General features: G+C 44.4%; 1 protein-coding gene across 4 annotated transcripts in view; it reads left to right on the top strand.

The window, feature by feature from the left end:
• ADCK1 (aarF domain containing kinase 1) overlaps positions 1-15,612 on the top strand; it is an 80,588-nt gene that overhangs the window by 46,626 nt on the left and 18,350 nt on the right. For all 4 annotated transcript variants that reach the window (XM_057428473.1, XM_057428470.1, XM_057428471.1 and 1 more), the window contains 3 exons: positions 7,034-7,192; positions 10,566-10,724; positions 13,981-14,097. In XM_057428473.1, coding sequence (XP_057284456.1) covers positions 7,034-7,192; positions 10,566-10,724; positions 13,981-14,097 — 435 coding nt within the window. The remainder of the gene's footprint in view (positions 1-7,033; positions 7,193-10,565; positions 10,725-13,980; positions 14,098-15,612) is intronic.

Here is a 15,612-nt window from a genome sequence, read left to right as displayed (position 1 = left end):
TAGACACAATACTGTTGTTAATATAGCTCTGTTGTATCATGGCCTTTGATGAGTATCCTGGAGGCAAGAAGTTCAAGTTAATCCTGTGCTGCCTAGTCAGCCCCTTCTTTAGTAGCAAGTCATCTTATAGATTGCTATCTCCAAATACAAAATGAAAGACTTGGGAACAATTACAGTATGCTGTGATCAGAAGAAGAGATCTGCTGTGAAATTGCAGCCGAGGTTTTGAATGTTTCAGTTTGCATTGCTTTTTGGTGATAAGAGAGTAGCATCATCCCTGTTGGGCCCCTTTTTGTGAATTGTTTTGAACATCTGTGATAGGTGAAGCTGCGGAGCACAGTGAAGTATCTGTAGAGGTCCTTAGTCTGAGATGGTGTCAGCTCCTGCTGCATGCTTCCCAGAGGTGCCAGACTGGCAGTCCCCTGATATGGGCATATTTGCACTCCGTTCTGGCACATCTCTATATTTTGTTAACAGAAGCAACTTTATTGTCTGAAAGTTACATGACAGAGGTTTCATCAAGATGCGCTGTTACCAGAGACTGGGCCAGCTGTGGTTCCCCCATACTTTTGCACTCTCAGAAACTTACAGGATCTATCAGTAACTTTCTGATAAAAGTAACTTTTGAGACTGGTAAGTCTGGTGGGAAGAGCTTCTGAAGATCAGACCAGAAACTGAAGTCCACCACTGCCTCCAGCTGTAACCAATATTGGCTAAGAGACAAAGGCTATAAAAGCATGACAGGCATACAGTTAAGCTTTACTTGGTATGATTTTCCATCTTCTAGTAAGATGAAGATTATAGAGATTTCCTGGGCCAGAGATTGTATCTTGGTGTTTAATAACTTGTGATGGATTTTCTTTATTGACTTATCTACCCACCTAGAATTCTGATATTCATAGCATCCTGTGGCAATGAGTTCCACAGTATAATTGGTGGGGAAAAAATACTTCTTTTTGCTTTTTCTAATCATGCCATCTGGTAATCTTGTGTTCTAACTGACAGTTTGCTGCTCCTGAGTACTTCTATGGAGTGAACAAGCATTCCCAATCCTCTTGTCTCTGACAGAAGTGATTTCATAGAGCTCTGTGATGTTCCCTTCCCATTGTCTGTCTTTCCAGGCCGAAGTTTCCTTTGAAGTCCGGGGAAATATTTGAAGGCAGTTTAGAAATGCTTTGGTGAAGGACTCTCTTCCCCTGGGAAATGCTGAGCATTTGAAAGTCACCTTGCTGACACTACCTGTGTTGGAGTGGCTCAGCTCTGGCAGAGGAAAGGTTTTTTGTAAGTAGTTGTGGAAAACCAGAATTTTCAAAACTATCCTGGACTCTGCTGGAAACCCCCTGGGTAGGACTTGTAATGCAAAATCTTTTTACTTAGACCCTTTAGTGGCCTTACTCTGGCTATATCACATAACAGGGATCTGGAGCACTGTGCAGGAAAGGGCTCAACCTGCCAGCTAAACAGGGCTGGGCTGCTGAGACAACTTCTGTTAGTGATTCTGCATCCCACTGTACTCTGAATTTGTCCTGAATGGAGTGCTAACACATGGACAGTGTTCATCTGCTGTGGTTGCTATGGCAGAGCAGAGTCACCACATCCCACTTGGGATGTTGTTACATAGTGCTGAGCCAGGAAGGGGCTCCAAGACTGAGGGTTCTGCTCCAGCATACCTTATTAGCAGCCTTTCTGTCGAGGGAAGGGAATATACCTCTCTGTGGAGTGGGCAGGTTGAAAGCAGGTGGTAATATTTGATCATTTGCTGCAGCGCATGGATATAAAAAGGTTGGGATTAAAAGACAGTATATTTCAAAAGAAATTAGCTAGCAAGACATGCACAGTTAACATTTAAGGTTTGGAGATTAAGACATCAGGCTGGAACTTGGAATATCTGGGTTAAATCCCATCTCTGTCAAAGACTTCTCAGAACATGCTGGACAGGTCATGTATGGTAATACTTTCAGAAAGGACTCAGGATTCAGAAGTTTAAATCCAACTGACTTCCAGTAACTTCCTAAGTGTTTAAGAACAGGGTTCACATAAATACCAAGGCATTCTGATACTCGGGGTTGCAGCATCAGCTGGTGTGTGCCACAGACTTCAGGCAGAGAGGCATGTGCTTTGGGAAGGCACTTCACCATGTGAGGATGCCTGTAGGTTTCAACAGGGGACTCCTGGAAAGTGTGAGTTTGTGCAGGGCCCGCCATGGCTATGCATCTCATACGATGGTACTCTGGGCTTAATGATTGTCTCTAGGTGCAACCTCAGCACAAATACATCCTAATAAGTGTCTAAGTAGATAGATCCTGTAAGAGCTTTTTTATCAGCTCTCTGAGGTGTGAATACTAACACCAACACTCCTGAAAAGATTTTGCATATTTAAAATTAAATGAGCTTCATTCTTTAGAACTAGACAGTCAGGGCTGTATTTCCAGCCAGTGAAATTGATTCGGAGAAAACTCCAGGAACAAACTTGCCAACAGAGTTTCAAGTTGACAAGCAGGTATTCTTTATTGCGGTGCCGGGAGACACGGGGGATAGTTCCTCCTAACGTGTGTCCCCGAATTGCTATACAGGTCATCCTTATATGGTTACTGAGCATATTACATCATTTTCCAAAAGGTTTCCGGCATGCATACAAAATGTGGTGGTCTCTAAGGGTCGTTTACTTTTCCCAACAAGCTTAATTAACATTACAGACATAGCAATCATCCTGGCCTTCTACTTATCAGTTAGTTTAACTGCTCTCATCCTGGACATCTGCTAGTCCGGGATACTCCCCATCCCCAGGTCCTGTCCTTCTATTCTGCTTTTCTCACACCTTTTGTATTGAGGCTCTGAGGGCCTGAAACTATGTCAACTACCTCCAAGCACCGCAGTTATTTTCCATTACAAAGCCATCAAACTTAACATTACTTAGAACTGATTACATTTTGTACTTTTGTGCCTCCTTGTCTCAAAATACAGTGACACATTCACTTGCTGGTCAAGCATGTGCCTGGTGGGGAGCTGGCTGTACAGAAGGCTAGCTAGGGAAACCACTGTGTGCCGGGACACTGCTCACCTGTACAGCTGTAAACCAGCAGCTGGCTGGCCTGCTTTTTTGGAAGAGCAGCCCTAAAGGTCCTTTTCTTTCTTTTAAACTTTTATTAAATCTGACTGGAAACCTATGGTTGTTTCATCTCCTGCCAGGATTATAGATGGTAATAGCCAGTTTGATGAGGCCCTTGGAGACCAGCTGTGGCCTGAAAGAAGCTTGAGAGTTCCTTAAGTACCATGTCAGGTGCGCTTGAGACTGTCCCAGACCGTTGCTAATTACACAGCCTGGAAATGATGGTTAGAGTTTTTCTTAAGGGTGCTTATTAGCTGGATGCTTGTGAGCAGTAAGAGCCTGCAGCCTGCTCCAAGAACTCCCTGCCTGCATGAAATGGATGCAGCCACCTTCCCTTGGGAAGGACACTGCTCTCCGGCAGGCAGTATGGAGCCTGGCTCACCTCTTCCCTGCTTCCATGTCATGCAGCCTCTCGCTTGCTTTTGCTGTGTCAGGGAAACACAGCCAGCATCCAAGGCACTAGCTGCCTCCAGCAAGCTGCAAAAGCACAGTTTCATAATGAATGAGGGTGATTTGCTAAGTGGGGGGTCCTGGAGCCAAGCGTAATTGTGCTGCTGCTTTATCTCATCCTCACACCTGCTCGTCTAATGGCCTGGTGATCTGCTCCCTCCCCCATGTGCACGCTCTGCCCTTCTGCTCCTGGAGGATCCATCAGTTCTCTGGCCCTGTTGCAGTCCCTCCCCCTGCTGCCCTCTCCTGCAGCCTGTGGATGTACAGATTTCCCCTTGAACTGCAGCGGGGCCACGGGGTGGCTCTAACAAACATGAGAGCTAACCTGGTTTTCATATCCTAAATAACAAGTTTTTAAATGAAATCCTTCTGCCCAAAAGAACTCCTAGAGACAGCTTTCTTCAAATGATGTTTCCATATGATTCCTGCCAGAGGGAATATGTGAAGCTTTTTTTTTTTTCCCCTGAATGCATTCAGTACTGGTGAAAATGGTTGGATTGACAGTGTAGGCAATTAAAAGCTTTTGAAATAGAGAGCAGGTGGAATTTTATTTAATGTATATGTCGTTTTACTATAAATGTACCTTAACCTGATTCAGGCCAGTGAGCTCCCAGTTCTGTGCTTAACCTCTGAAGGATGTTACCACCCTTATGACAGTTTAGACTAGTAATATTGGTTGCTGGTCTGTAAAGGGTACAGTCCTTTAATATGAGTATGTAGGGTACTGAAAAAGTTGAAGAAAGTTGCAGCTTGATCTCATGTAGTATGTTCTTTGCATTTTTTTCCATCCTTATGGGATCTTAATAACTTGATGAAATGTAACAAGGGAAAGTGTAGAGTCCTGCATCTGGGCAGGAACAACCCCAGGTTCCAGTATAGGTTGGGAAACGACCTGTTAGAGAGCAGTGTAGGGGAGAGGGACCTGGGGGTCCTAGTGGACGACAGGATGACCATGAGCCAGCACTGTGCCCTTGTGGCTAAGGCGCCCAATGGCATCCTGGGGTGTATTAGAAGGGGGGTGGTTAGTAGGTCAAGAGAGGTCCTCCTTCCCCTCTACTCTGCCCTGGTGAGACCCCATCTGGAATACTGTGTCCAGTTCTGGGCCCCTCAGTTCAAGAACGACAGGGACCTGCTGGAGAGAGTCCAGCGCAGGGCAACGAAGATGATTAAGGGAGTGGAACATCTCCCTTATGAGGAAAGACTGAGGGAGCTGGGTCTCTATAGTTTGGAGAAGAGGAGACTGAGGGGTGACCTTATTGGTGTCTATAAATATATAAAGGGGGAGTGTCACGAGGATGGAGCCAGGCTCTACTCAGTGGCAACCAATGATAGGACAAGGGGTAATGGGTACAAACTGGAACACAAGAGGTTCCACTTAAACTTGAGAAGAAACTTCTTCTCAGTGAGGGTGATGGAACACTGGAACAGGCTGCCCAGGGAGGTTGTAGAGTCTCCTTCTCTGGAGACATTCAAAACCCGCCTGGACACATTCGTGTGTAACATTATCTAGGTGTTCCTGCTCCGGCAGGGGGATTGGACTAGATGATCTTTCGAGGTCCCTTCCAATCTCTAGCATACTGTGATACTGTGTGATACTGTGATCTCTTAGCCCAACATGCTCCTGACCACCTTAAGTCTCTTCTGTTTAACAGATCCTCTATTCAGCTGATAGAAAAACTTCACCAAAAGGTGAAGGTCCCTGTGTCTTGAACATGTGTCCCCATAGCTGTCTGTCATCCTAGGTGATTTTTTCTTTATACTAATCTGAAATGAGGGTCTCAAAAATCCAGAAGTAAGAGGAAAAAGAAAAGGCAGAGGGGAAGAAAGGAAAACCTTTTTTCTCTAGAGGTGTGAATGTCAGTAGGTTTGAATTATGGACCTGCTGTAATTACAAAACAAATAACTAGTTGTTTTTAAATGCAGTTGTTTTACTTAATTGACTTTGCTGCCAGGACCAAAGGGAATTAAATAAATAAATAGAATGCACCTTCCTAGTGAATTACTGGAGGCAGCTGACTCTCTATTGGAATCTAATTGCTGCAAATGCTCCAGTTTGTTGCTAGCAATAGTTTCTGTGGAAGGGGTTGAAAGAGAAGGGGTAGGGTGGTGTGGGAGGGGGCTCATTCCCTGGCAGCTGCGGAAGGGAACAGGCTGCTCCTTGTATAGTGTTTTTCTTCCTTGTCAGCAAAAAGAATATTCAGTTAATGCTTTGCATGAAGACTTTGCTTAGAAGGTCTTTATTCATATTTAATTACTAGCTCGCTGCAGCTCCCATCTTTAATTACCTTTTAAAAAGCAGGTTATAAAAATGCACTGACATTCTTTCTTTTTTGTTACTGCATAAATTATAGGCTTCTCAACCGCTCACCCAAAATCAGTCCAGCCTGTGGGAAGTGTGGGATAGGTTCCCTTTGCTGACTTCTTGGCTACCTCAGAGCCTTCTCTGCACCTTGCTCTACAGAGCAGGACAGAAACCCTCAACTAGCATTACATGAACCAGCTCTGTGCTTGAAGCCACATAACCATGTTGGCACTCCCTCCAAGCTAATTTAACAGTGCAAGAATGGCATCTCTAGTGACCATAGTAATAGTGTTTTCAGGGTCCTGGCTGCCTGGTGCTGCGCTGAGGGTCTGTAGCAAGGTTCTGTATTATGCAGGACAGATGGGCCTTTGTCCATCTCCCATTGTCTCACCCATGTCTGTTTAGGTTTTGTATTCCCCTGGTGAATCTGCTTGTTCATCTGCAACTCTCCTTATAGTCTAATCCTGAGTTGCATGACCAGAGCTACCAATAATTTCCTTTCCTGCCCATAGAGTGCTTTGCTAACCCCACCTGGTGCTTTTTGTGAGCAGGGAGCACTGGTTAATTTTGCAGAGGGTATGAGAAAGTCCATCACATGAAATGTATTTTCAGGGCAAGTCATAAGAAGCACAAACTCTAATTTTTGTCCCCCTGCCTTGAATCCAGCCCTTACCACTGCTCCTGGTCATCCTGGCTTTCACCAAGTAAGCTAGGTGACACTGCTATAATGCATGGGAATATGCAGTCAGGTTTCAGGGGTGATGGTGGGTGGCATATAAATATCTGCAAAAGAAATACATGAAAAGGGACAGCTGTTGGCTTCTGCACCCTGTAGTGACCAAGGATGCTGACCATAATTGCTCCAGCCCATTTTCAGGACAGCCTGGAGGGATCCCTCACATGCTGCCGGGCCACTCCATGTACTAGATGAAATGTGATGCTGGGGCTCTACCACAGGTTTCCATGAGCAGAGTATCTCCAGGGCACTTTCGTGCTTGGCAGGCTTCACTGGGAGTCCAAGCAGTGACAAGGCTCAGGCGGGGAACAAGGAAAGGATGAAAGGGCTGAGCCTGTCCAGCTTTGGCACATGCTATCTCTGTCCTGTGGGCTGGGCTTTCTTTAGAATAGTCTCTCGCACCCCAAGCTGATGCTTCTCTCTCTTCTTCTGGCAGATAAAAGAGCTCTTCGTGAGTTTTGAGTACACTCCCTTGGGAGCAGCATCTCTAGCCCAGGTGCACAAAGCAGTGCTGCAGGATGGGAGAACGGTGGCAGTGAAAATCCAGCACCCAAAGGTTCAAGCTCAGAGCTCCAAGGATATTTTGCTCATAGAGGTAAAACTACCTGTTGGCTTTGACTTACAGAGCAATTGCCATCGGAACGTGTGGGGGCCACATTCACACTGTGTCATGGTTTAAGCAGGTATTATACCACCATCGTGTCGCTTTGAAACCTCCCCAGAGATAAATGTTGCCTTATGGGAATAATACAGAAAGTGGTGAGGACTGCAGTGTGGGCGATTGTGTGGCTGGAAAGACTGAGGAAAAGGGTAAGAGTGAAGGAGGGCAGAAGAAGAAAACAGGTAAATGTGAATGACGTGAGAGTAAGTCCATATGAGATTTAAGAACTAGAGAGTGAGTCCTGACGTCTCTCTTCAGCCTGTGAAGAGAGACTGTTAAGTGGTTGATTAAACTGGCCTCATTTCTCCTTGCAGTCAGTGCTGTGTAGCCAAGGAAAAATCATTCTACATGATTAGCATGTATTTTTCAGTTAAATTCCAGTGTGGCTTCAGGAGGTAGGCTGAAGGGGGCTGGTAAGTGTTTAAGAGGGTACTGTTGATGCAGTGACACAAAGTTCACCATCACAGAAGATCAGGAATCAAAGATCCTATCAAAGACCCTGTGGGCACACTCTCAGAGAAGCACATCATAGCTAAAGCTTCTTTAGACATCTAAAACACCCAGCTTTGAATAATTGTGGCTAGTCTGCAAAGAAGCACAGATGGTTCCAGCTGGAGCACATCACATTGCAGCTGAATATTTATTCTGAATTTGTAGTGAAATTTTTGGGGTTCAATAAAGATATACCAATAAGATGTGGTATTTCTGTTTTGAGAACAGAGAGCTGTTTAAACTAGTTTTGGGTCCAGCTGAGGATTTGGATTTGATTCTGGTCCTCTCCAGGACTTACTGCAGTGGTTTGCCCAATGAGTTTGCTTTTGTGAATCACAGCACAGCAGATCTCAAGGGGCTTATGGCATCCTTCATTCCTGCCCAGAAAAGGATGGCAGAAACTAAGCAGTCAGGGAAGAAGGATGGGCAGGTAATGAAAGACTCTGAAACCAGGGCAGTGAGAAGATGATGTAGGTATGAGCCAAGACCTAAATCCCTGTTGGGCCGTTTGCCCTTTTAACAGAGTGTATAATAGAAAAATACCTCCCCCCCCACCAGCAGTGGTATGTTATTGTGATTGCTGGTTATACTGGTAAGAGACATTTAAACAAATGATTTTAGAGTGATTCTTGTCTTTTCTGGTTTTAGACTAAATCTCCTGGGAAACTTGAAACTAAACCAGTGTATTTCTTTTCGGCAATTTAGTGTTGTCCTTCCTCAAATAGACAGTCTGTTTTGTCATCCTCAAGATCTGTTGTGTACACACAGCTATAGGAAAGTAGTTCACAGCATGACACATGCACTCTTATTTTTTAAAGGACCACTTGTAAAGTGTTGGCTTATACCCATTATCATATCCTTCTGTAGGACTATTTTTCTGTAGGCTGCACTAAAAGCCAGATTATCTGCACTGGTCCTTTAAGAATCAGACAGATATTGCAGCTAGGTAGCAGGCTGATTTAAATATTGACGGAGATTGTCTTATTTAGAGACTGAAGGGAAGGAATCTGGATGGAAAAAGCTAGATGGAAAATTCCTGAATTCACTTATGATTTCATGGCATCAGTGCTGACTCTTTAAGAATCAGTACAGCATCTGGTAAATCCAGAGAGAGATACTTCATTATTCTTCCTACATCAATACTTACTTCAAGACAATGTTAGACACATGTCAGAAAAGGGATAGGCCAAATACTTGTTAAGTTTGTCCCTGCTGATGGTCAAGTTGGTAAATTGATTCAAAAGAGCATTTGAAGAAAGCAAAAAACAATGCATGAATTTTCTCACATCAGGCACCAATGAAATAATCCTGCAGCCCCTAAAAAGTTTATGTACACATTCATGAAGATGGCTGGTTACTTTTCATTTGGGTGACATAAATTTGAAAGGATTTATGCTTCTAGGTATAACAGTTGAAAAATCATTCAATGGTGTCTGGAACCTGGTGATTACATTTTTAAAGGAACATTGAGTTTGGAACTGACATTTAGATAAGAGAAGTAGAAACAGGGGTGGAGAACAAATGTTTTCACACAGCTGAACAGGAGCAGTGATGGTTCATAAATTTACTTTTTGTCATACATTTCAATGATAGCAGCTTTCTGCGTGTGCTTCAAGTGTTCCTCCTGCTCTGCAGGGATTTCCACCTCAGTTGCAGACATCTAGAAAGGAAAACTGTCCAGGAACACATTAATAAGTCAATTTTCATATTTAGATGGATGTGCATAACAAGTAAGGTGAAGACAACAAAGTGGATCACATCTTAATGTTTTATTCTTATTTTATGACACAAGTAGTTAAAAAACCCCAAATGTTATTTTCTTTAAGATGCGGTTCAGATTGTCAGTTATGTAAATTTGTGTCACTGGTGGAGAAACTGGCCCTTCATTTGAGCAGAAAGCATGCTTGGCTGATGTACAATTTTGATTAAGCCATCCAATTGCACAATTTTGATATTCTTCAAGAAGGACTGCTTATCACTGCTTTAAGCAAACATTTCCAGCAACCTTTCTCCTGGGCCTTTCAAGGCCCCGTGCAGCTGAATACCTGATCCCTTTAAGGAGAGAATGGCAGGTGGTGAATGTATGACACTTGCAAAACACCACCTCAGCATTGCTTAGGGCGGCTGTGACTGATGCTGAGGAGCAACTTGCCCTCTGACCCCCACCAGAAGTGCTCTCTGTAGTCTAATACCTGTATGCAAACTCCACTGTCTTCTCTGAACTGCCCAGTGGATTTTCTATGCTAGCAAAATTCTTGCTCTGCAGTGGAAGAAGTAACACTGAGTTAAGCCTCACTTTAGATCTTCCTCTTCTGCATTATCTGAGGGTTGTTCAAGTGAAGCCAAACAGTGATATGTAGAACCATAGGACTCAGAAGAGGGTCACTACTGGGCAATGCCCTTGGAGAGATTTGACCATGTGGTCTCTTCTCCACAGCTTCTTTCTCTTGCTTCTAGGCAGCAGGCAGCTGGGCTCCATTTGCTGTCTGTGCCATCATTTAACTCCTAGATGCTCCTGGATGGAAAAGCAAGCCAAAATTTATGTTGCATGCCCAAAGCATGGCACCATGTGTTGAGTTACAATACTACAGGAACCCTACAAGCACTTAGAGATTGTTTTTTTGTTGTGCTTGGTTTGATGTTTTTTTTTTTGTTGTGTTTGGTTTGGTGTTTTTTTTGTGTGTGTGTGTGTTTTGTTTTGTTTTGGTTTTTTTTCTCCCTGTAAATTACATGGAATGATTCTATCAAAACCGTACTGTGTGTGGCTGAGGCTTTGGAGCCAGGATGCAGCAGATTGCCTGTTCCTTGTCTTCAGGTTCTCCTCTTGGTTGTGAAGCAGATCTTTCCAGATTTTGAGTTCATGTGGCTGGTGGAAGAAGCTAAGAAGAATCTGCCCTTGGAGCTGGATTTCCTCCATGAAGGTAGAAATGCTGAGAAAGTTGCTGATATGTTCAAGAACTTTGACTTCCTGAAGGTGAGGGAACAAATATTTCCATGTACGTATGTGCCTTAATAGTCTTACTTTATGCATCTTGTGCTCTAGACCAGGTTGCTCAAGGCCCTGTCCAACCTAGCCTTGAACACTGCCAGGGATGGAGCATTCACATCTTCTCTGGGCAACCTGTTCCAGTGCCTCACTACCCCCACAGTAAAGAACTTCTTCCTTATATCCAACCTAAATATCCCCTTTTTAAGTTAAACCCATTCCCCCTTGTCCTATTGATACAATTGCTGACGAGGAGTCCTTCTTCAGCACCCATGTAGGCCCCCTTCAGATACTGTAAGGCTGCTATGAGGTCTCCATGCAGCCTTCTCTTCTCCAGGATGAACAGCCCCAACTTTCTCAGCCTATCTTCATACAGGAGGTGCTCCAGCCCCTGTATCATCGTTGTATATAACTCCTTATAGCTCTTCTGGACTTGCTCCAACAGCTCCATGTCCTTCTTATGTTGAGGACACCAGAACTGTATACAGTACTCCAAGTGAGGTCTCACGAGAGCAGAGTAGAGGGGTAGATCTCATCCATGGCTAATGAATTCATGTTACCTTCATACACAAACTCAACTGCACCCCATACTGTGCTTTTTCCCACTGACACTCTTAACCCAAATCTCCAGCTACATGTTGACTAGGGTCAATGGCAAATATCTCAAGACAATCATGCATGTACACATCTCTTAGGAAGACGTAAGTTCACATCTTCGAACTCACATGTGCACAAAACTTTTGCTGAGATATAAGAGGCACAAGCCTGCACTGTGAGCATTCTGGAAATATATGTATGGTCAAGCACACGTTGTGCTGTGGGCACAGTCACTGTTGTAACTGCATTTGCACAGACAGTAAAGGAGCAAAAAATGCACCCTCCTTTGGACTCTGCAGCATACACACATCAAAGGAGGTTTTCACCTCCTGTTTATGCAGAAGTCCCAAGATGAAAGTGACAGATGTCAGAAATGAGGTGAGTTTGTTTTAGGCTTTTCAGGCTCATACATCCATCTTTTCTTTGCTTCCTCCATGCAAGGGCTGTAATTCCTTGTCACCTGCCTCCAGGTTTGGGGCAATCATTTTGGACCCCACTGGCAGCAGTGGCCTTCCCACAGACACAGATATCTAAAAGCCACCTGGGCTACAGAAGTCCAGAGGCCAGTGGTTTTGCTGAGTGAGCGCTTATCAGAAGTGGTGTACCTCGGAGAGCTGTATCCATTGCAGCTGTAACTAGGATACTGTGAAGTAAATCCCCATGGAGCGGCCAATCACCCGTTCGCTGGGTTGAGGAGCTACCATGATATCAATATGTCTAATAATAACAAATGGCTTGAAATGGCTAAATAATGGATCCTTCCTTCTGACCTGCCAATTCAGAGACATGTTCATCCCCCAAAGGCAACAGAAGAATTGGTCTCCTGCATCATTAATTTTCCTAAACATGCTAGAAAGCTGAGAAGTGGATTTTGTGCTGTGAACCTTTTTGAGCTTTTAAAGCCAGAGGTAAATTGTTTCCATGCCCTAGCATTACAGCCAAACATCTGTGAGTAATTAAAAAAATCGCTGAAGAATTCGGCTGTGAGTGAGAGAGGCATCTGCAAGAGCATGGTCAGTGCTTTACAAGCCTGCTGACTTTCCCCTGTAAATCTTGAGACAAGAATGAGAATCTTCTGTAATTATTTAAAACAGTAGGGTTCAGTGGACTGGATGGGCTGCGGTACTGTTAGTTATGGAGTTGGCTTGCTTTCTCACCAGTCTAACTGCAAAAAGTGTCATCCAGATAAGCTGAGAAGGCTGCAAGTAACTGAATCCCCCTTGCCCATAGTGGACCTGTGGCCTCAAAGTCTTATGCAGGGTTGACAGGCAAGTATGCCAGCAGTGTTGAACAGTGGGACTGAGGGATGCTGGAATTGCTCAGCAAAGGAGTCTTTGAGCTAAAGCAGCACACATATGGTAAGGTAAAAGTGGATGACATTGGGAAAGTGGTCTCTTTAGGACAGGAGCAGTGGGGGAGGCAGGTAGTTTGTGAGGGACTGAGACACTGTCAGTAGTTACAAGCAGAGTATTAAAAAATGCTGCTTGTTCAGGAGCTGTGATGAGGTGCAGTGCCCTAGCTGGTTCCCTGGCTCTGGTCACACTAGATGGGCAACATCTCTTACGTCTTCCTGTCCTGCCCCAAGGTACTGAACCCTTGCAGTGTGTGAGTCCTGAGTCCACAGACGAGTCAGAATGGGTAAGGAGAGGGGGCTGCACAGCTGATTCTGTCTTTATAGGATCCAAAATGTGTATCTCTGTACTGGGGCACAATAATGGGAATGGGTGGAGCTCCCTTATATCTTTGGTAAAGTGTACCTGTGTGGCTTCACCCCTTTGCAAAGGCAAATCTGGACAGCCTGGGAGCTGTCATGTCAGCACGGTGATGTGAGGAATATCCAAAGGGAGCTTCAGCAGGAGGACTCTTGACAGTAGGGACTTCACCATGCAAAGAATTTGGCTGGAAAGAGAGGTTGCAAAAGGGGAGCCAGCCTGAGTGATGCCTGCATCACTGCGTCCCTGGGTGACACTGGGCCTCTTGATTTACTGCAGGTTGAATGAAAAGTGCTTTGACATTTTACGCTTGTTACTGTGTCACATTGGCAATAAGATAGTTAAGGGTCTCCCAGGGTTTCTCTGACAAGTCCCTTATTTGTGACACTTGTTTTTTCTTCCAGTTCAATTGCACATGGCCTAAGTATGCAGGGTTTGTCAGCTCAAAGGCATTTTTGTTCCAAGGGGCACTGCAGAAATACAATTTACGATGATGGCGTATCATTTTTAGAGCTGCATAAGTGGGCCCTTTGCATAGCAAACAAGATGCAGTTCCTGTCTAAAGGAGCTGAGTGGATGATTCAGAAACTTGCAAAGGTACTAGGTAAACAGCCCAGCTAGAGAAACTGCAAAGCAGATAAGCAAGATCTCAGACAATGGCAGTGGGAGGGAGGTGGTCAAAATCTTGTAGAGTACAGCCAGAAATGTTGCATAGGACAGATACTGCTGCTCTTAAATTGGTGTGCTGTCCTTGCACATATTGCTGCTGTCATGGGGAATAGCTGGTAGATGGATTTACCTCCCTAGTGCTCAGGAAAGAAACAAGTCCTCACGTCAGCCTCTTCCATTTTTACTTGTTTTCTAGGTTGTATGTGATATATTCTGCTTGCTTTCCCAGCCTGTTACTTGACCTAACATATCTGCTCTTGTTTCAGGTTCCCAGGATCTATTGGGAGCTCTCATCAAGCCGTGTCCTTCTCATGGAGTTTATGGAAGGGGGACAGGTGAATGACAGGGCCTACATGGAGAGGAATGGCATCGATGTCAATGAGGTAGTTTTTCATCTATCTCTGAACTGAGTGTGGTGGGCAATTCAAAACTGATGTGGACAATCAATCGACAATGCAAAGTAGAGGCTGACAGGACAGGGAGGGGCAGAAAAGGGAGCACATACAGATGTGGACAGAGCAATCAATTTGAGAGGTCTCAGTTCTTGTGCTTCTGTGAAAAATACGTAACTGCCTTTGGGGCAGGCTGTCCTGTAGGCTGTGCAGCTAGAGAGATATTTGAGGAGACAGACAGTGAAAAATGACCATCCTCTTCTATTACATACACCCATGGTTTGTTCCTAGGTGGCAGTTGCTGTTATCCTAAAGGAACAACATCAGCTTCTGATTGTTTTTGTCTTTCTTCTTTCCCTCTCTTTTTTCTGCCTTAACTTTTTCCTGGACGAATGCATGGGATGTAGCTTTTGTATCTCAAAAGCTGTCACCTTATGCAAGAGGTACAACTGTGATCATGTAAGACCTATGATTTGTTAGGGTGCTGGAGCCTCTGACATGGTGCTGTTTGCTACATGGTGAATATTTGCATAATATTCATAGATGTTTCCTTCTGCTTTCCAAAAATCTCCCTTTTTCTTTCAAATGCAACAGTTTTCTTTCTTGCTTCCTGCTACTACATTACTGTCTAATCTTGCAGTCCTTCATTAAACAACTGCCAGGTTTCATTGCTACAACAAGCCTACATTTCCCTGAAGAATGAAATAGTTTGTATGTGTGGCATGAAGTCAGGAGAGCACTTTGGATTCTCTGTGGCTGATTGATTCTTGAGGAAAAGAAGGTATTACTTCCCAGAGGAGCTGAGAAGATGCCAGGGGAAAGGGTTTTGAGCCATTGGACACTGTGTTAAGCCACGCATCCCAGTCAGTGAGTGCTGACTGAGGCACTGTTGCTTGCCTTTCCCATTGTGCCCTATCAATGAGCCTCAAAGTTGTACTTGGTTGACTGGCTATCAAAGAACTACATCATAAAATGAATTGTACTTAATCTGTCCATCCACTTACCAAATCTAAGTGTTGCCTCTCTCTCTGCTCTTCCTCCTGTCTGCTCCCTTTCCAGCCGTGGCAAAATATGTGTGGCATCAGTTAGAGACGTGACAGAGATCTCTCAAGGGAGGGGAAATGTGGTTTGGTATACCTCACAAGGAGAGCACATGTGTATCTGCTCAGCTGCCTCCCTAACTCAGCATGCAGCTCTTTCTCTGCCTAAAGAGCTCAGCCAAATTACAGATGGAGAACTGAGTAACCTACCTGTTTATCTCTTCCTCTGCTCTTGCACTCTGCAGATGTTTTCTAGTAACCTCTGCAGGCAAAAAAGCAGGCACCTTCTCATGTGTTTCTCCACTGAAATACAGGAAAGAAAGGTCCAAAGTTAAAGTAGGTTTTAAGACTGTCTTTCTGTTGTAATTGTGATGAACAAGCAAAGTCAATGGGTAATAGTGAACGATGCTCTCTTCCCTGTGAGATGTCTGGTCCATTTTCATTCAAGGGATTTCTTAAATGAATA

Source organism: Pezoporus wallicus, unplaced genomic scaffold (assembly GCF_028554395.1).
Source record: "Pezoporus wallicus isolate ANWC-B61680 ecotype Strahan unplaced genomic scaffold, APGP_CSIRO_Pwel_v1 contig_3486, whole genome shotgun sequence".
Taxonomy (NCBI): domain Eukaryota; kingdom Metazoa; phylum Chordata; class Aves; order Psittaciformes; family Psittacidae; genus Pezoporus; species Pezoporus wallicus.
This window is presented reverse-complemented; position numbering and strand designations above follow the sequence as displayed.